The following is a 22,024-nucleotide window of genomic DNA, read 5'->3' as shown; positions in this document are numbered from 1 at the left end:
ACTGTGCTGTAATGTATAGGTGACAAATAAAGGCTTCTTCTTCTTCCTGGATTTCCAGCATGGCATTGGAGAGGGCACATTAGTGTGTGAGGGATTTCTGGCCAACAGTTGACAAGACCTGATCACCTGGGAATAATAAATATAAATTTTCTCCTTTTTCATGTCAAACCATTTTCTTTTCACTTCACATTGAACTCACCTTTTCTGTAATTTGGCTCCAGACTTTGGCCTTTTCAGGTGCTGTTACACTGTTAAATAATATATTTTCATTGGCATAGATGTGACTCAAAATAACTTCCAATGAGAAAGTCCCTTTTTTGGCGTTTACTCGTCATTTCATCGTTGTGAGCTTTGCCCTTATTTATCACTCTTTTAGTAAAGCGCCATAACCAATTTTGACCACTAGATGTCACCCACAGTCCAATGTGAGGGGTCGTGACCATGTGACCAGCAGGTGGCAGCTTTGTGCCGTTTCTCCAGCTCGATCTTCGAAACAACAAACCAAGCGGTGCGAGCGGGCTGAGTGTGTGTCTGAAACAGACAGCCTCTGACCGCCACTTTCAAACTAACATCCATGAATCTGTCCGGGCTTTTCGTTCAAAACAACTAGCGCCACTCGACACTGTTACGGAGCTGCATGTGTGCTGGATTTAATACTGGTGGTAGGTAAGTTGTAAAATGGCGGAGACGTTTACAGAAGTTGGTGGGGTTTAGTGATATTTTGCTGGTGCGCCGAGCTGAAAGCTAGCCTCGGTTAGCTTGCGTACCCGAATACGCGGGACTTGAGCGGACAGAAGTCGGTTTAGCTTCCCAAACAGCCACATAAGCTAGGTTTTGTTGGTTCGAACTGCGTTTTAAAACATTGTAGTTTAAGGTTTTAGAGGCGTTTTCCAGCGCTGACCAGTTGTATAATTGCCACCGTAGGCCACTTCCGCGGTATTTCTGTGCGCTGTTTTGTTGATGTAGCTAGCTGGCTAAACACAGCGAGCCCGCGAGCGCAGCCGCTATGGCGAAACTGGAGCACAAATTCACAACCAAGATGGAGGACGCGGGGAGGCGTTTTTTTCCCCCCGCACGTGAAAAGAGAAAACTGTTGTCGCACGAACAAAAACGACTCTTGGAGTCCTTGTATTAAACTCATATCTTCGAATAACATATTTAACGACAGTAAATGTAGTGTAACACAACATGAGTGGCTCGGCTGGAATGCATAATGACTGACTGTAAACGGAGCCAAAATGGAGAATCCCGAAAACAGCTGCTGGATTGGTTTCAAGATGGAGATTTTTTTTCTCTGCCTATTCGCGTTTCCCCTATAACTTGTTTGTCGTCGCTGTTTGATTTTACTTATTCAGTCGCCGGGGTCGCTTGTGAAAATCGTTTTATACACTCACAGCAGAGAATAAGAACAAACTTAAAGCTGCTCGGAGAGATGATTGATCAGGGGGAATTTCGGATCCGTCCGTTTCTCGTCCCACTAATGTTTCCTGTGAGCTAGCTCATAGCTGACCGCACTCTTCACCTGGCTAGCTCGCGTCCTGTTTTGAATAATTTCGAGCGAATACTTTTGAGTGTGGTAAATGTTCAGTGCACTCTGAGCTCTCAGACTCTTATTAACCATGTCGAGGTGGTGTTTATGAATAAAGTTACAGTCCCAGTCCCAGAGACTAACTTTGTGGAGGATGTTTAGGCCAGATGCGTAGACTGAAATGTTTGACAGACGCTGGCAACAAGCTAACGTAGATGCTAGCTCTCTTTATAATTGAAACTCGCTCTCTGCGTGGTGTTTTACTGCGTCCGGGCTTCTTGAACACATTTACTGGTGTGTTATGTAAGTAATGTGTGAAGCCGACTAACTTGTGCAGCTCTGAACATCCTGATTGCGGTGTCGTGAGGCTTGTTAGCTTCATTTGGCGCCACTTTTCAAGAAGTCAAATCTCGCCAGTTTTCTTAAAGAGTTTGCAGCTTTATTTCACTTACTAATTTTTTTTTAATAAATTATTTTGTTATCTCACGCTATGTGGTTACAGTCTGTTTTTGTTTTTAATCACTTGGTATTTCATAACAGCCGAGCTCAGACTTAACGGCGCCACAGATACGGGGTTTGCAGACATGCACACTTTAATTTGTTGTTTCTAATTAAATTTTTTAGTGCAGATTAAACTTACAGCACGTTAAGATTTAGTATTGTCCGTCAAGCTCGTGCAGTTCGCTGTATTATTATGGTTCATAAATGCATCTATTATTAACATTAGTCTTTAAAAAAATCTCACTCGGTCTTGTTTTTAAACTAATCGTGGGTCTTGGTTGTTCTGTAACTGTGCATGTGTTATTATCCAGTCACTACTTTGAGGACCTTAACTCTTAGTGGTCATAAAGAAATATATATTTTTAATGTATACGCCACGCCCCATTGCGTTACTGGGGATTTTACCTGTAGCGTTTTTACTTGTAAGGCAGTATATTTTCTCCTTAAGTTATTCAGGACCATGTTAGACAAACTATCAAGAACTACTGATGAAACTGCACTTTAAAACACACAGGCGTCTCTTCTCCACAGATTCCTTTGCTTGTTTCCTTCCTTCTCCCACTTATTCATGTTTACGGCCACGAATGATAATGAGCGTCAGTGATTGGACGCGATAAGCACGAGGGCGGATAGATTAATACCTTATATGGTAACGGAGGAAGCCCTCTCCCTTGCTTGTTTCCTGGAAACCGGAGACGGAACGGCCAATGAAAAAGCCGCATAGCGTGACAGTGTGCGGGCCGCCACGCCCCCTTGTTTTCATCTACATCCGCAAGCACATTTTCAGGCGTGTGGCTCTTTCACAGCACGGTACCGAGTTGCAGACGAGCAGACTTCTCCGCGGTGTCCTCTAGTCACGCAGTACTACATTATGCTTTTGGTTCTAGAGTAATGCATAACTACGGTTGATGAGCAGGAGTTTTTGGAATTTATGAATGTCCGTTCAGGTTCAAAGGTCGCACGTGCAGTGATACACACACACACACACCGATATGTTTGTGGTTGTATTTTTCGGTGCACAGACTCATTCTCTGCTCCAGCTCAGAGATGTGAGGACATCAACATTCACTGCCAAAATTAACAGTTAAATGTGGAAATGTTAAAGCATGATGGGTTCAGCGACTGTGATGTGGAAATTACATTCAGCATTCCTCATAATCATATGAGGTTTATTTTGCTCAGACCTCTGAAACATGGGTTAATGCGTTATCTGTATTTGGCCAACACTGGCATCCTGGTTTTAGGCAAACTTCAACCAAAATGGGATGGTGTCTTGTAGGAGTGTAAGGATATGCCACCTGCTGTATCTGTTCAGTGTGCTGACATGTCTGTCAGTATTCAGATTTAAACAGGAGCTGGGCGTGGTCTAAACAGAAAGGTTTTATTTATTTGTTTGTTTATTTTTATTGAATATGAAGTCTACCACTATGCATATTAAAAACAGTGGAGAATGCTGAAAAAGATCCAGCTGTAGAAATGCCAACTCTGACATCATGCTCTGAATTCTGGCTCTGACAGTTCTTCAACCTCAGCTACAGTACTAAATTTCATATTTTGTCTCAACTAGGGATGTTCACAGGACATACAGATAAGGAACTAGTAGCTTAATTTAAACCATTTGACCCTGACCAGGCAGTTACTAAGGATGCTGTAAATGCATCGAGCAGTGCCGCACATTCATGTTAATGAACATGGATTTTCTTTGTTCTGTGGGCTTCACATATTACAGCTTGCTTGCGCCCTCAAGTTTGTGTGTTGCGAGATCCCAGTCCTGATGCAGATGTCTAGTCTCGACTAGCTCTCAAGCCATGTGAACCTTTCTGGCAAGCTTTCTTTAAAAAAAAAAAAAAGAAGAAGAAGAATAGTGTCTTTTCTCCATATCTCTTATTTGTTTCAATTTAGAACATGTTATTTGTTCATTCCGAGTAATGTATTCATATTAAGTTACGTCTCTAGTATCTAAAATAGTCCAGTTAAAGGGGAGCAAGTGTAACTGAAAACAATATGAGAAGTATAGCTATGCAGTCAGTTGTATTTCATTTAAGACTGACTGCATGAATGCAGAATACCATTATGTTCTAATGAAATGTCTGGCCAGGGATCAGTGTTTATTGTCTTTTTTCTGTAAGTATTTCTCTAGCTTTCCTAACATACAATGTACCATATATTGAAAATTTAATCATAACTGATTATATAAAAATCTGTCTGTATAAGTAAAGTAGTTTACTGCAGAAACATATATGTAACTTATCTTCGCTCTGCATAAAACTAATTTCATTTTTGCTGATACAGCACTGGTACGGCTCATAGTGAAATCCTGGTAATAAAAGAAATTTATGCATTTTAAGACCAAATGTAAGCACTACTCATTTCTTTCATTTTCACCTTTTCTCCCAGTTGCAGAGTATGTATATTTTTTAGTTACTAGTAGCATCTGCTCTGAGACAGGAGTTTGGAACTGGGATTTATCTTGAGTGCACAACCCGTATTACTTTTGTTTCCTGTTTCTGGTTTCTGTCTCAGTGCATCACCCACATGGACAAGCACTCACAGAGAACAGCTGCTCAAAAGTAGTGCAACACTGCTCCCCTTGTGGCCATGATGTAACCACAACTTCATATTGTACTTCTCAGTTTTTCTCTAGTTGCTCTCTGCATAATGCTTTCATGGTTGAATACAGTCTCTCCATATTTCATGTTTATGGCATAAACTTTTTTTTTTTTTTTTTTTTTTTTTTTTTTTTATAAAAAGACTTATTGATAGTCTGTTTTTCTCCACCTTCACCTCCCCCCACCCCCCTGAAGTTATTCATTTTTAGATAATTAGGCTTGAAAATAAAGACAGATATTCTGATTTTATATTTACTGTGGAACTATTCTAGGTCATATGACACAAAGGTACCAGCTGTTGCTTCAAGTGTTTACAGAAGATTAACACTTTGACAAGTTAAGGTGGTCCAGAAGATGTTAAAGAAATGATAGCAGCACCAGAATTACAAGCGGAGTTTCATTATCCCCAGTAAGTGACCCTTCATATTATTTTCCGTAACATATACTCAGTCTTATGTGTAATGAGATCATGGTTAAGATTGAATTTTGTGTTTAACAGGGACACAGACACACGATTCTCATCAGATACAGACTTTGATGATTCTGATGGGAGAAATGCTGTTCAAGGGAAAGGAAAGGTATGTTTTGTGTGACTAAGTATCCTGCACGTAACATTGACCAATCAATTGTCTTGTGATCAATAATCTTACATTGCACAATAGTATGTGTATGTGCAATATGGTTGCCTCTAATAATGGGGAAATAAGTTAGGAAAGTGAGTAGCTGGTAGGTATGTTTATATTGTATATTAATCAATTAATAATCAAAATAATACTGTTCATATGTTTCTTAAACTGGGCAGTTTATAGGCAGTGTGCAAGAAGCAGGGTTTAGTGAGCATTAGTTACAAAGCAACAAGGAGCACATGAGTGAGATCAGCGGTTTCAGCTTTTTGGCCTAGGGTCAAATTGCTCTGCTTGTGTTCTTAATGAGTTTTAAATGATGTCCATGTCAGCAAAACGTCCACCAAATGTCATTATTAATCGGATAACAAAAAGAGTTTGTGACCGCTGTAAACTGCTCAACATTTAAGATTTGCCCAAAATTCGGCAGCATGGAGATTGTTGAAATTAACAAAATGCATATATTAGTATTCATTGTACCACAGCACGGTTGAATTCTCAAATCTCGCCGGTTCGGACAGTAGTTCTGGCTGTAACATGAAAGATAAGTTTATATTAATGCGCGTGTTCTAATATGGTACTGTTTCTATAGTAACAGCTCATACACAGGGACTTCTATGGCAGACGCTCCACATAATCTAAGACTAATAATAAATTAATTTTAAAACATGTGTTGTTTAACAAAGTACAACCTATAATTGTTGATGTGGTGACTTTCTTTTTTTAGGAGACATTTATGGAATGGCTGTCAGTGTTTTATAAAAGTCATGGTGCTTTGCAAAGTTTCCCAGCACAGGAAAGATTTCATGCCAGTCACGCTTTCTGGCTTCTCTGTAAAATGACAAGTTGTGTGTTTTGAGAGAGAGGCTGGTGAGAAAATGGCTGTTTTTTGCGGCTATAACATGAGTGATAAAAGGAACTAACTTGTCTCGGATGTCCCACAGCACTGAATCTAACTTTAAACTGTTAAAATGTGGGATGTGTCATTCATTAATAATATTAAAAAAAAATGATAATTAATAATTAAAAAAAAAAAAAAGGTATAATCATTAGGAAATTTCTCTGGTATAATCTTAATAAAGCGCCAGACTGTGTAATTGTACAAAAATAAACCCACTTTGGGGTGGTATCATGTCATATTCGCAAATTCCGATGGTGTGGGTAATCACAAAGGTTTACATGGGTATTATTCTGGTATTTTGAAGTCTATTAAAAGATCTACCCACCCAGTTGAACTGAAATTTTATTTGGAATGGCCTTAACTTTTTAGTGACATAAAGCTCACATTGTGAGGCAGTGGGTATGTGATTCACTGCAGTAAACTTGACTCAACGTTGATTTTACAAGGATGCTATCCTTAAAACTTGTACGCTGAAAAACATCAAACATAGTGTCAAATTTTCTATGATCAAGAATTCTTTTCAGAGTCATTTAATTTGGATTGAAGGATCTTTAAAGAGCCATTGTTAAGGCAATACTGTGTTTTAGGTGAAAAAGGGGAAGAAGGCCCCTGGAGAGAAGGGGAAAGGAGGTGGAAAGGGCGCTGGTCGCTTAAATGGACACCATCAAGAGAATGGCATGGAGAATATCATGCTATTTGAAGTGGTCAAGCTGGGAAAGAGCGCCATGCAGGTCAGTGTCGACATTGCTATGCTCTCCAAAAAAAAAAAAAAAAAGTTTAGTTTATCATTTTAAATTTAGAATTTTCTATTGGTCTGACAGATTTTGATTTTTTTTTCTTTCTTTCCCCTAGTCTGTCGTGGACGATTGGATTGAGTCCTACAAACAGGACCGAGACATGGCTCTCCTTGATTTGATCAACTTCTTTATCCAGTGTTCTGGCTGTAAAGGTACATTATGATTCTCTCTAAAGTGAGCTAGAAATAAGTTACAGTGTGATCTTGTCTGTTATTGAAGAGCACTTTCTCTGTTTATTATTGCAGGTGTTGTGAGTGGCGAGATGTTTCGGCACATGCAGAACTCTGAGATCATCAGAAAGATGACTGAAGAATTTGACGAGGCAAGATTTTACTTCCTGTGAAGCATGGTTTTAGTGATGTGTTTAATATGCTGGGCATCTCTGTTTCAGTGTTAAATAAGAATATTGTGTTTGTCACTGTAGGACAGTGGAGACTACCCACTCACAATGGCTGGGCCACAGTGGAAGAAGTTCAAGTCCAGTTTTTGCGAGTTCATTTCTGTATTGGTCCGACAGTGTCAGTACAGCATCATCTATGATGAGTATATGATGGACACAGTCATCTCCCTGCTCACCGGTCTGTCAGACTCCCAAGTGCGAGCCTTTAGGCACACCAGCACACTAGCAGGTCAGACCTACCATCTTGCAAATCATTTACAGTGGCCATACATGCTTCAGATCTAATCTCAGTGTGGATAAGCTGTGCTTGTCTATGGCTGATGGTTGGATCAACAGCAATTGTTATATTTCATCCCTATTTGTCATGTGCGTTGTGATCTACACAGCCATGAAGCTGATGACAGCTCTGGTGAATGTGGCACTGAACCTCAGCATTAACATGGACAACACTCAACGCCAGTATGAGGCCGAGCGAAACAAGATGATCGGCAAGCGGGCCAGTGACAGGTTGGAGCTGCTCTTACAGAAACGCAAGGAGGTGAGCCTAGCATTGCAACTACTCAAGCAGCTTCAAGGGATCTGTTCACCTTATGCAAAATTTCAGTGCCTTCAAACAGGGCAGCTTTTTCTACTAGAAAATCTGTATGGAAATCATAAGAGAAAGGTAGCCGTGTCTATTCAGTACTTTCCATGGAAGGTAATATATGGAACATGCATCATTTTATTCATGTCTTATCCTTACAAGAAACTCTACAACACCAGAAATTATAAAGCATAAAAGCATGAAGTGTTAGACTTCCAGGTCTGTAGCTAATAATATTTCAGATTTGTAAGGTAGCATAGTTTATATCTCTAGCTACTGACCTGCGCCGCCACATTCCCTGTGCTAGAAATGGCATGTTTTTTTATATGGAGAGACAGAAGCATATCTTTTGTGTCTGCTACAGACAGATGTAGACATTTCTTGGTTTTTATAATGTACACTCGATGTTACTCCTCAGCAAGTGTGATATATATGTCATAACATCAACAATAAAATATAAAAGCAGCTTCGAGTTACAGGTAACAGCGCTATTGATGTCTATACTAAAGCACTGTGCCAAGGAGCTAGTGGATAAGCAAAACTGTCTTTAAGGGTCATGATATCTGTTACTTTCTGTGTTTAATGTTCTTTTGTCAAAGTGAATAGCTGTTATTAATATTTATCGTTGTTTTGCAACTTGTAAGATTAAAACCACATACCCTTTAATAGTATACTTTTATTAATGGACTATTTCGTTGTAATTGTATTGGCTAATGTGCCATGTGATGTGTAGTCCTACTGGTCAAATATTATGTGCACACAAAAATGCTTGTGTGTTAGTAGCCCTGCCTGATGAAAACAGTTCACCAAATAAACTGACTGCACTGAGAAAGAATTAGTTATGAGGATTTTTTTAGATAACATGTAATTCTGTATAACAAAGAATTGTTAGGATAATTGCAAATAGCAGCGCTATCTTTAGTTTGGCGTACTAATATTAATTAACAGTTCAGTTATGTAATGATAGTCCTGCTGACATGCCATCTGTGTGAGTGTGTTGGAGGCTGGTGTGTGATTTAACTGGGAATGACCATTCATGTCTCTCGAGCGTTGTATTAAAACTAATCACAAACCTATGCTTTGTATAAACATTTTTACTAAGATGTTTTTGGATTTAAGTAATAAATTTTGTACTTCTCCTTGCAGCTACAAGAAAATCAGGATGAAATTGAAAATATGATGAACGCTATTTTCAAGGGAGTTTTCGTGCACAGATACCGGTATGCCATCATTTTTTCTGATGAATGCATTTGGTCTTGTAACGGCAATAGTGCTGGTATAACTGCGTGAATTCTTTTTTTACCAAAAGTACATTGTATATGATTGATTGCTAATGCTTATTAATACAAATGATCTGAATTAATATTTGAAAAAAGCTGGATAATTCTGTTTTTTAGAGAGACAGGGCAGGTAATTGGATTAATTGATTAGTGAAAAATATAATTGATATAATTGCTTCCCAGTTGCTTTCTGTATTTTTATATAAAGAAATGTCTGTTTTCGTCAATCATGTTTATAATCTAAGCTTACATCTAGGCATCATAATGACCAGTGGGACTCTGGTTACTGATTGTCGTTGTCCCTGCAGTGATGCAATAGCAGAGATACGAGCAATCTGCATCGAGGAGATTGGGGTGTGGATGAAAATGTACAGTGACGCATTTCTCAACGACAGCTACCTGAAATATGTAGGCTGGACCATGCACGACAAGGTGAGGTTGAAGATTATTTCTCAGCTGTTTGACTCACACAGGGATGAAACATGTGCTGGTTTTTAATAGTGGAGCCTCATTGTTTCTCTGCTCTCTTCAACAGCAAGGTGAAGTGCGATTGAAATGCCTCACAGCTCTGCAGGGCCTCTACTACAACCGAGAGCTCAACGCCAAGTTGGAGCTCTTTACCAGCCGCTTCAAGGTGAGAGCCATCTGCAGTTTATTTCTTTCCAAATGCATAGAGGGAGAAAGCAGTATTGAGTTAGTCTCCAAGTAAGAGCAGAATTTCATTAAAGTGGGAAGGAAGAATCGTTTGTAGTTAATTTTATTATTTTTAATAGTGAGAGATGTATTTGTTAAAGTTTCATTTAAAATGTTCTCAGTATTATTTGAAATATTTTCGTGTATATGAATATATGTATCTTGCTACTAACTTTCTCTCTCCTTTCAGGACCGCATTGTTTCCATGACACTGGACAAAGAGTATGACGTCGCCGTGCAAGCAATAAAACTACTCACACTGGTGTTACAGTAAGTATGCATATTCAGACATTGTCTAAATCATTATCTGTGAATTAGCTTTTAGATGACGTGACACAAAATAGCGTGCTGACCTGATTCTGGTGTTTGCTTTTCCAGTAGCAGTGATGAGGTGCTGACAGCGGAGGACTGTGAGAGTGTCTACCACCTGGTGTACTCAGCCCACCGGCCGGTCGCTGTGGCTGCTGGAGAGTTCCTCTTTAAGAAGTGAGGATTGCTTTCACTTCCCTTTTTTTTTTTTTTTTTTTTTTTTTTTTAACTTACGAGACATGCAGTTGTGCTTCACTCCAAAACCTCTGTATTTCCTGAACCAGGATGTTTTGGAGAATAGAGATTAGAGCAACATGAAGCATGTTGAGCTTATGGGAGCAGATTGGTATAAGCATAGTGCTCTGAGGTTCAGCATAGTTCTCAAAGCTATAGACCTTGGGCAAGCAGTGTATATTGCTCACACTTAACCGATATAGCAGCCAAGACCCAGGAAGGGTGAAGGCTAACACATGCTTCCTCTGAGACATGTGAATCCAGCCAACTGAGTCTTATCGAACTGCTGCTCATGTGGTGTGTCAGGGCAGTGTAACACATGGACGAAAGCGCTATCTGCTTTCTTCCATATGCATGATTTCACAGATGCCCTTGATTGGCTAGTGTTGCTGTGATTGACTGGACAAAGAGAGTTTGCCATTCGTCCAACCTAGAGAGCATGGCCAATTTTGCTCCCATGGCTCACAGCCATGGATGGCTGTGGCTTTATCTAGATTTTAACTCACAATCTCCTGACAATAGGGCGAATGCTTTTCCATTGTGCCACTCTGGAGCACACTCTTGCTCTTTCTCCATATTGGCCACCGCCTCCTGTCTGTCATCATGTAGTGGGACTTCTTGTGTGTTGGGGCATGATGATGTTTGACTTGTCTGAGCTGTCTTATAACATATGCATACAAATTTCCCCCAATTCTATTACCTATTGTTCTGTTCCTATTACAGGATTGTCAGGGCAGCTCAGCAGTTTGGAATATCATAGATTATATTTTGTCCTCTGACTCCTTTTTCCCTACTTGTGTGGCATTAATGTGATAGAGTGTGCTCCTGTTATCTATGCAAAGATGAAATACAGGGTCAGGACCTAAATGACTCTTGATATCTCGCCCTGAAACATCTTTGTTTTCTTTTGCAGATTGTTCAGCCATCAAAACATAGAGGATGACAGCATGCCTAAGAGACGAGGTAGACAGAGTCTGAATGCAAATCTCATGAAAACTACTGTTTTCTTCTTCCTAGAGAGTGAGGTGAGTCACAACAACCCATTCAGCCTCATTTCTCTGTTGACCTAAATGCTGTGTTTTGCTGAAGTTGCATGCACAGGTCATCATATCAAGGTGCTGAACACCTTTATAGACCTAACAAAAAAAAAAAGATTGACCAGGGGAATGACTCAGCATGTCTAGACTTCAGATGCTCAGTGTTTAACACACTATCTCGTCTTCAGCTCCATGAACATGCTGCATACCTGGTGGACAGCATGTGGGACTGTGCCTCCGAGCTGCTGAAGGACTGGGAGTGCATGATCAGTCTTCTGCTGGATGAGCCCTTGCCTGGAGAGGAAGGTCTGACCCTCTTCCATTTCTTTTTGTCCATTTAGCTTTACTGCAAGCCTCATCTTACAGAACGTTTACTTGATTTCTACATATTTCTCTGTTTGTACTCAGAGAAAGCATGCATTATTATACTAAATGTGGTAATTAGCTGATTAGGTGAATCAGATATCTTTGATTGCTTAACTGGCAATGGGCACTACAGATGTAAATGTATGAACCTAACCTCAAATTCTTACAAATTCAGCTGAGCAAGGGAAATGTGGTAAGATTTCAGTTAGTTTCATGCATATGAAATAAGAAAAGGTGAGTGTAGTAATTGTTGTAACTGTAACAAATTGAGCCACATGAATAGTTTATCTTATGAAACATGGATTTTTATATGTACCTCATTGTACGTGTGCGTTCTACATGAGATCAACATATCCCATGGGAATGTGTTGGCATTGTGGCAAGTCTATTTCATTGGGAGAATGTCTATAATGGAATGTGTCCTGTGCAGCTCTGACGGACAGACAGGAGACGGCCCTGATTGAGATCATGCTCTGTACCATCCGCCAAGCTGCAGAATGTCATCCTCCTGTGGGCAGAGGCACTGGCAAAAGGGTAAGAGATTATGTGGTAATGCACATCATTACCATTTCAAATGTGTGGAATTCAAATTAGGTTCAAGCAGAATCACAAGTTTCTATGCTTTCAAGGGAAGAGATTGTGCACAAAAGAAATGATCAAATTAATGGTGGATTCAAATCATGATATTCTCAATGCACATTGTACACATTGTTTAGCAGTCTCCTCTTCTTGTTCCAGGTATTGACAGCAAAAGAGAAGAAAACACAGCTTGATGACCGGACACGAATGACTGAACTTTTTGCAGTGGCAATGCCACCTTTACTTGCAAAGGTAAATACTGGTGTGGCTTTTCTTTCCCCCATATATAAGATTTTTGGGGAAAGAAATGAGCAAATATTTCATCTGTGGATAAGTACAAATACTCTTTCTCCTGACAGTATTCAGTTGATGCAGAGAAGGTGACCAATCTTCTGCAGTTACCACAGTTCTTTGATCTAGAGATTTATACGACAGGGCGGTTGGAAAAGGTGAGTCCCAGAGCCACTTCGTACATACACAGTTTAGACAGTGAGAATACAAAATCGTGTTTTCTTCATTGGCTGTAGATCTGTCAGTAGGCAGTATTTAAGATGCTGTCTTACTGTTCTCTCATCTTCAGCATCTGGAATCACTGCTGAGACAAATCAGGGAGATTGTGGAGAAGCACACTGACACTGATGTGCTGGAGGCCTGCTCGAAGACCTACCACGCCCTCTGCAACGAGGAGTTCACAATCTTCAACAGGGTAGACATCGCCCGCAGCCAGCTCTTGGACGAACTGGTGGACAAGTTCAATAAGCTGTTGGAAGACTTTCTTCAGGAGGTGAGGACAGGCAAACGGAGCTCTGTACAGTTTAATAGACTTTTGCATTGTCACACTGTCTATTATCATATGTACTTACACATATCTACTCTTTCCTGCTTGAATTGGATATACCAAATGAAATTGAAATTGTATTTAAGTTGTCTATTTAAACATTCAAAATTTTTTTTTTTACTTTAGCGTTGTTTTGTTGTCTTTCTTAGGGAGAGGACCCAGACGAAGATGATGCTTATCAAGTCCTATCCACGCTAAAGAGGATCACTGCTTTTCACAAGTAAAGATCTACATTTTACAGTTTACATTCATTTCTTTTGTACAGCTGCAGTTGTTTGTCATGTAATTTGTTTGCTTTGTCCCCTCTGCCTTTCTCTTCAGTGCTCATGACCTCTCGAAATGGGATCTGTTCACCAGCAATTATAAGTTACTCAATACAGGCATTGAGAATGGGGATATGCCTGAGCAGGTGACATTTTAAATGCTGTTTTGTTTGATTTGGAGTACAACATCATTACAGTGAATGAATGACTCAGTTTTTGCCTGACCTGTTTCAGATTGTCATACATGCGCTGCAGTGTACACACTATGTGATTCTCTGGCACTTAGCCAAGGTCTCTGAAGGCAGCTGCAAAAAAGTAAGACTGTGTTTGTTTGCTTCCATTTTGGAAAGTTACTTTTCTTTTCTTAGTTTGTTAATTATTTGTTTTAATGCTCGTAGGAGGATATGGTGACTTTGAGGAAACAAATGCGAGCGTTCTGCCTGATGTGCCAGCGATATTTAGCCAGTGTCAACACCACTGTGAAAGAACAGGTCATTCTGAGTGAACAGAAGCTCATTTAATTGTCCTTGCATCTTTCCATATCTTACTTGATGAACACACTTACTTGATTATCACATTCTGTACATTCTCTGCAGGCCTTCACCATCTTGTGTGACCTGCTGATGATCTTCAGTCACCAAATCATATCTGGAGGGAGGGAGGTGCTAGAGCCTCTGGTTTACTCACCAGAGGCCTCATTGCAGTCTGAGCTGCTCAGCTTCATCTTAGACCATGTATTCATTGACCAGGATGAAGATAACAACAGCACAGGTTCAACATAAAGCCTTGTTAAACATTGGAGTAAAGTCTATGTGGAGTGGGCAGACCATCCAGTTTTGGCTTAATTATTTCTAATGCTTGTAGTATTTGACTTAGGTAATTCCTGAAATTGGCTTTAGATCATGAGTATAGACATTAATGGGTAGATTAGTTTGTGACGTGCAATGTAAACATGGAGTTGAATGTCTTTTTGACTCCAGCTAAACTGGTCTGACCTAAATGCTTGTTTAGACCAAAGGGGTGTGTGTGTGTATGTGTATACACACACACACACACCTGACACTGTAAAACTTGCAAAAGTTTGAAAACCTTTAGAAACATGTGTAAACAGGGTTGTATCGTTGGTTTCAGTATAAAGTTAGTGGGTGTAGTGGGTTGCTTTAATGACATTAATCACTTATCATTCATCACTGAATGCTATTTGCCACAAGAGGGAGACAGTGCAGCTGTGTTTATGAACCTGGAACAGTAGATATGAACATGAAATACTTACGATTACACAGTCATTTTCTGTGCTGATCTTGTTTGAACAGATGGGCAGCAGGACGATGAAGCAGGCAAAATAGAAGCTTTACACAAGAGACGCAACCTGCTTGCTGCTTACTGCAAGCTCATCATCTACAATGTGGTGGAGATGAAGACTGGCGCTGACATATTTAAGCAGTATATGAGGGTGAGTCTTGCTGTGTTTCATTTCGTAATTTAGTTTCTTTAAGCTTTAATACTAACACATCTAACTGCTAAATTCAACTCCACCAATCTGACTGCCCTTTTTCTGTATTAGTATTATAATGACTATGGTGACATCATCAAGGAAACCATGAGCAAAACAAGACAGATTGATAAAATTCAGTGTGCAAAGACGCTCATTCTGAGCTTGCAGCAGGTAAGTGTGTGTTTATTCCAAACCGTATGATCCATTTTCTCATACACTTTCACAAAATGAGAGTTACATGCTCCTTCCTCTTTGTTTTATATAGTTGTTCAACGAGATGCTGTCGGATCTGGGCCCAGGCTTTGACCGCTCATCTTCAGCCTTCTGTGGCATTAAAGAGCTGGCCCGTCGGTTCTCTCTCACTTTTGGTCTGGATCAACTCAAGACCAGAGAGGCTATCGCCATGTTACACAAGTATGCTTCTTCTAAGCCATTGCTGTCACTCTCAGATTCTTGCTTTCCTGTGGCATTGGGATGGACATGGGGGATTTCTAGTGATCTGTACTTCAATCATTGTTTTACTCTGCATTTGGCTTGTAGGGATGGTATTGAGTTTGCCTTTAAGGAGCCAAACCCTCAAGGAGATGGATATCCCCCTGTAAACCTGGCCTTCTTGGACATCCTCAGTGAATTCTCTTCCAAGCTCATGAGACAGGACAAACGCACTGTGTGAGTTCCAGTTCTTAATGTTATACCTGTGATGCAGCCCTGGTATTTAAAGGAATACTCCAGCATTTTTAACCTAATGTAGCTTTCTCCAGCTTTTACACAACATGAAGTTTGTCATGTCCAGACATGATAAGGCAGAAACCAAGAAACAACTTCTCTTTTAGTTTACAATTTACAAAAACTGAGGAGCTTATGAATTTTGTGTAAAATCATAGACTTTCATTATGAGTAGATTTTGTGAAAATGCGGTTTCCATTTTTTTTTACAGAGTACAGTAAAACGTGTCAGCTCTTAGCTCTGGCAATGACATACATGGTGCAGATGCAGTAGATGGAGTAGGTCAGGAAAAACATTGGTGCCAGATGCTAAATTTTAAGCTGGCAGATTGTTCCTTTTATTGATGGTTACGGTGCTGTGTTACCATCAATAAAATCTGTGTTCCATGAACAACCCCCCCCCCCCCCCCCCTTTTTTTTTTTTGTGCATGGTCATGTTGCGTAGTGATTTAAACACAGTGCCAGTATTACTGCTGATCCTTTCTCTTTCCCTCTCCTCAGGCACATGTATCTGGAGCGCTTTATGACGTTTCAGATGGCATTGCAAAGGGAAGACTGCTGGCTCCCACTCATCTCCTACAGGAACTCTCTGCAGGCTGGCGGTGATGATGATACCATGTCTGTGGTGAGCGGCATCAGCAGCCGTGGTTCCACCATTCGCAGCAAAAAAGCCAAGCCTGTCACAGGCAAGAGGAAACTGTCTGAAGGTACAAGTCTCAGTTTAAAGGCACTGTCACATGAATTGTAAAGCAGCTGAACATTCACTTGAGCCATAAAAGTAGCTGCAGCTATGCTGTGGGACTGCACAAAAAATCATATTAAAATCTTGACTTGTTTTTCAATGCAGTTTGATTTGCACCATTTGCACTTGAGCAACCATTGCATACAACAGAGCAGCACTATTGCCTTTATACCACAAATCCTTACACACCAGAGACTGTACATATGGGCAGATGTTGTAGCAGGGGTGAAAAAATGAAGCCAAAATGACTCTGAGGCCCTCTAATGGCTGGCTGTGTCACAATATTTAACCTTTCCTAGTCCCATGTAAGTGGATAGAAAACAAGCCAAACTTGTTTTGTACTGCTGTAAACTGTTCTATCAGATCATCAGCTTGGCTTGCTTTGCTATTTTTGTGGCAACTGGCAAGATGGCAGCTTTCAGTTCGACCAAGTTTAAGCTGCAAACCCACACAATGGGTGTCAGTAGCATCACATTGTTGACTCATACATACAGTCATTGTTATGTACCCATTTGAAGCATGACTTGCAAATGCATGCTTGTAATGAGAAGGAACAGGTATGTCTTAAATGTTTGATGATAAATGTTTAATATGTTAAATTTTACATTCCTAGTTAATAAACAAATAACTATTAAATGTTTGAAATGAATAAATATGTTCCGAGTCAGTCATGTCTCACTCAAAACTTGCCACAGAGACATTGTGCATAGTATGTGTTTATCAAGATTATTATTATTATTATTATTATTATTAATTTTTATTTTTTGTCCACAAATGGCTTATAAGTTGCTGTTGCCAGAGGAACAGAAATCTTCCCATGATGGATTATTTAACCATCTGTTAATATTGGTAGTTTCCTTTTAACTTTGGGTGAACACACTGTGCTCTTGGCACCCTCATACAATTATAGGTTCATATGAAATAGCAGTTATTTTGCTCAGGATTTAGGCTGTTGAAGTATATATGTACTAGAAAAATGTAGCCAGCATGGTCTGCAACAGGATGTAAGAATTTAATACATACACATACTGTTCCTTACAAATATTGTGTGAGAATTGTATTCTGAATTCTAAGCCAAAAAATGTATTCCTAATTCATTAAGAATCATGCAGCCCTACTCTAACCCCTTAACTTTGCTTTTTTCTTTTATGTAGCAGAGGAAAGCAGCAGCAGCAGTGAGGTGTGGCTGAACCGAGAGCAGAGCATGCAGACACCGGTCATGATGCCTTCGCCGCATCTCACCTCCACAGTCATGCGTGAGCCCAAACGCCTGCGGCCTGAGGACAGCTACATGGGAGTGTATACGATGCCAACTGAGCAGCAGCAACAGCAGCATCCACAGCACCACACACACCCGCACACACCCCAGCCTCACCATCACCAGACCCCCATGGACTACAAGTAAGGGCACAGTAGTCAAAGACTTGTAGGTTCTGTGAGACAGAAGTCAACAGCAATATTTCTTACTGAGCATGTGGCATCATCTCGTATATCTCCTTTAAAAAATTAACATTTGGCATTTGTGCATATATGTTGAAATGAGATTTTTTTTTTTTTTTCACTAATCTAATAATTACAGTAGCTAATTAATTAAAATGAAGTAATGACAAAAGAGACTTGAAATAATTCAAACAAGTTGTGTATCATTCTACCTAAATGCTTCAAAATCAGTAGGTTACACATACACGTTGCCTTGCTGCTCATTTTTGTTGTTGTTTAAGTAAACAACACCAAAAAAAAAAAATTTTATGAACTTTCATAATGGATTTAGTCGCGTATGCCAATCATTGTAGACCTAGTTTTAATGGCTAGGAAAGTACACTAACAAATGAATCTAATTTGTATGTAACAAGCAGCTTTAATTTTACAATTAAAGATAACACAGAATTTTTGTTTAGTCGCAAAAGCCAGTGGAAAACAGCACTGATGGAGGAAATATTAGTGACTTCTCCTCTGACCAATAAGCAATCAAAAACTGGTAGCCTGGGCACCCGGTCTTGTGATTTATGCCCTGCTGCTGCACTCAACACCACAGCATGGCAGTCATTCTTTGGGTGAAAAACAGATATGTTGTACCTGTACATAAGGAGTTCTGCTCGATAGTATTGCTTCTTTGTGTAGTTCATGCTGTAAAATGTGCCTTTGGTGTTTTTGCAGCACGCAGGTAACTTGGATGTTGGCCCAAAGGCAGCAGCAGGAAGAGGCCGCTAGGCAGCAGCACGAGAGAGCCATGAACTACGCCAAACTGAGGAGCAACCTGCAGCATGCAATGTGAGGGAGCACATACTAAATATGTTTGCATGCTTTAATAATGCCTTTTTTATATATATATATATATATATTGTTCGATGTTATTTGATGATGTAAAGAATTTTTTTAACTTTCTTAAACCAGAATTCTAACTGTTAGTTTTTTAAAAGTTAAATACCTTTTCTTGAATATATGATTCTTATGTCTTCTCGAGGTTTTAGAATTTGATGGGTCTTTCAGTTATACTAACTGGCTAATTGCCTGTTATTCAGCAAGCTGTGTTTGTTTTGGCTACAGAAAGCCTTAGAGCTACAGAAAGTGTGAGGTCTTATGCCATGTGGTGTTAGACTAAGTGATCTCATGAACATTTCATCTGAAACACAGAGGGACCAAGTGATTTAAGATTTATCTATAAAGAGCTTTGTTAAATTTTCAAGTAAATCAAGCCATATTTAGATTTTTTTTTTTTTGTCGGTTCTGGTAGAAAAATGAGTTTAAGAACTTGTTTGACAACTGTTTGTCTTTCAGACGTCGAGGATCAGGCCTAATGGAAGACGATGAGGAACCAATTGTCGAGGACGTAATGATGTCATCAGAAAGCCGAATTGAGGATCTCAATGAAGGCATGGACTTCGACACGATGGATATTGATCTGGTAATGAATTCTAACTGTTAGTGGTAATGGAATTTGTATGGCATTCTCTTTACAGGCTTCCTTTATAATGTCTTTATATGCTCATATTTTATAATATTTAGATTCTTATTTGACAAAACATTGCCAGACTGGCTCAACTGTATTACGTTGTAAAATTCATAATTGTTGATGTACTTATCTGCCTTGTTTTGTAGCCTGCCTCGAAGAATCGACGAGAGAGAACAGAATTGAAGCCAGACTTTTTCGACCCAGCCTCCATCATGGATGAGTCTGTAAGGACCACTCATTTCCTGGGTTATGATGCTTTTCAGCGGTAATGCGGGGCGAACAAAGCTCCACTCTATGGCCATGAGAGAGCACCACTAGATGGCACTAATAGGAGTGATTTCTAAAAGACAGCTCAGTTCTACAGTTTACTCCATGTTGTGGAGTATAAACAGCCTCAATCTAAGAAATGGTAACTCCAATTAAAGAGAATCAAGGGCCATTTATTTGGTAACACTGAACTCACACTGTATTTAAACATTTTCTTTTGTAGGCCATTGGAGTACTCATGTTTTAGGATAAAATAATGGAGAAAATCTTTTTTGGGAAAAAAAAATCTTTTCTGTAATATTAAATTGATTTTGTAAAGAAATATACACAAGATCAGTGTAGTAACTGGTTAAACAAAAACATCTATTCTTGTTCACTAGAATCTTAAAAGATGATGTAATGGCTTAGTCATTGAGTAAGCGTTCCCTCTTAATGCAAAATGCTGGGGGGCCGATTGAATGCCATGGATTGTTGGACTGTTCTTTGCCATGTATAAATATATAAAAATATATTTCAAAGTTGAACGTCATCTTGTGTGAAGAAGTGTATGTGAGCTCTCCTAGAGTTGTGGTATTTCTTGAAACCGGGGTGAATGCATCTTTTTTTTTTTTTTTTTTTTTTTTTTTTTTTTTAACTTAAAGATAACTATGTTATGTATAGCCCTTTTGTAATAGTGAGTAATCAGGTGTAAAGTAGTAATTTATAAGCAGGTTATTGCTCATCATAGTGAGTGATGTGATATATTTTAATCTTCTTAACTAATATGTAAAATGGAGGACATCCTCCACCTCTTTATATCTAGTGTTTAGTTTCGTTCACCTCCCTTTGAGAACGATAACAAAAATGCAGCTCATAGTGTCTGTTAATAACGGTGAAAAAATCAGAAACATGAAGCTGAGTGTATGTTGTCCCACAAATCATCTCCCCAAATATTAGATCCACCCCTTCAAAGGGCAAAACCAAGGAATCAAAAGGAAATCTCTCCAGTAGTGCCATTGTGTTTGTCTCGAATTAAAAGCAAAGATTACTGTAGTAAGTCTGCTCCATTGTCTTCTCCCTGATATTCAGCTGAACAGTGATGTAGACATGTACTTTAAAATAAAGTTAAATAATTAAAGATAAAAGTATCAATTGGTGCTGATTTTATAACTGCGTTTAGGACTTTTCTTACTTTTAAGCTCCAATTTAAAGTTGAAAAGGAAATTTTAAAAAAAGTATATTAACGTTAAAGCATGTAGCCAAGCACCAAGGAGGTATTTTTATTTGCATTTTATATGGTGTTTTGTTTGTGTGTTTGCTTTTTGACAGGTTTTCGGGTTTTTACATTTTCCTAAATGTAAATTTGGTTGGCTAAGCTTCACATTCAGAGTTAGTACATTCAGCTTTAATTTTTTTTTTCCAATATCAAAGCTTCAGTGTAACACAGTGTAATACTCCATTCAAACATGAACGTATTTCATGTTGCTTTTGGGCAGCTCTATAAAGTTAAATTAACTCATCTAGCTTGTATTGAGATATTTGTATTGAGATATCCTAACATGTTTTGTCAGAGGAATACCTTTTAATCATTCCATTTCTTGGCCTTAAACACGCCTGTACAAAAGTTCTCAATTTTTCAATATTATGTTACTTTTCATTTTTTTGTTTTGTGCAGATTTCTAATTATTTTAGGACAGTGATCACCAAGCCTGGTCTTGGAGATCTACCTTCTGCAGTAAGCAGTTTGAACCCTAAACCAACACACCAGCGCCAAATAAATCAATCTACCTGATTAGCCTGTTTGATTAGGGCTGGAACACAATGCTGTAGAAGGACAGATGTCTCAGACAGGGGTGAGCACTGCTGTATAAGCCATTTTCCCAAATAGCATGAGTGTAATTTTTGAGTTAGAAAGTGCAACACAACTTAAAGATCTATGAAAACAAAGCCTCTGAAAACTGGCACCTGTGTCACTCACCACTACATTGGCAAAACTGCTGAATAGATTGTGTAAATATACGTGCATTTTAACAAAAACTTAATTTTCTAGTGTTTTTTTTCCTGTTAATGTTTATAAACTTATGATCTTTTCCCTGTTCAAAGATTTATGCTGATAATTGTTTCCCTGTCCTGTCACCTACTGTACTGTTTCTGATTTCTATTTATCTGGAGACAGTACGTTTTTGAATAAAAGTAAACAAATATTTCTTTTGTGTGCTTCTTCCCCTCTTGTGTTCAGTTTGTGTTATGATTAATTCCAGGTCACTGATAAATGCTCATTTGTGATTGGTGCATGTGTGCATGTGTGCACACGTGCGTACA

General features: G+C 39.1%; 1 protein-coding gene across 2 annotated transcripts; it reads left to right on the top strand.

Annotated features, from left to right (window-relative positions):
* Positions 1–512: 512 nt before the first annotated feature.
* Positions 513–21,908, top strand: stag2b (stromal antigen 2b). 2 transcript variants are annotated; one of them, XM_026917621.3, is made up of 33 exons: positions 513–666; positions 4,911–5,047; positions 5,138–5,216; positions 6,750–6,893; positions 7,015–7,111; positions 7,205–7,281; positions 7,384–7,588; positions 7,746–7,897; positions 9,089–9,162; positions 9,531–9,654; positions 9,758–9,856; positions 10,106–10,185; positions 10,294–10,401; positions 11,372–11,483; positions 11,684–11,801; positions 12,292–12,395; positions 12,600–12,692; positions 12,800–12,889; positions 13,021–13,224; positions 13,428–13,498; positions 13,600–13,687; positions 13,776–13,856; positions 13,940–14,032; positions 14,138–14,312; positions 14,855–14,994; positions 15,106–15,207; positions 15,302–15,450; positions 15,577–15,705; positions 16,263–16,468; positions 17,658–17,904; positions 18,661–18,774; positions 19,282–19,408; positions 19,603–21,908. In XM_026917621.3, exons 2-33 carry the CDS (start codon positions 5,004–5,006, stop codon positions 19,723–19,725), a joined length of 3,849 nt encoding a protein of 1,282 aa, XP_026773422.1. In that variant the 5' UTR covers positions 513–666; positions 4,911–5,003; the 3' UTR covers positions 19,726–21,908. The 2 variants fall into 2 exon arrangements, with proteins under 2 accessions (XP_026773422.1, XP_053091521.1); XM_053235546.1 differs by having other exon boundaries at positions 524–662.
* The last annotated feature ends 116 nt before the right edge of the window (positions 21,909–22,024 follow it).

The sequence above is a fragment of the Pangasianodon hypophthalmus genome, chromosome 7 (assembly GCF_027358585.1).
Source record: "Pangasianodon hypophthalmus isolate fPanHyp1 chromosome 7, fPanHyp1.pri, whole genome shotgun sequence".
Classification (NCBI taxonomy): Eukaryota; Metazoa; Chordata; class Actinopteri; order Siluriformes; family Pangasiidae; genus Pangasianodon; species Pangasianodon hypophthalmus.
The sequence above is the reverse complement of the archived record's forward strand: the minus strand, read 5'-3'. Positions and strand labels throughout refer to the sequence as shown.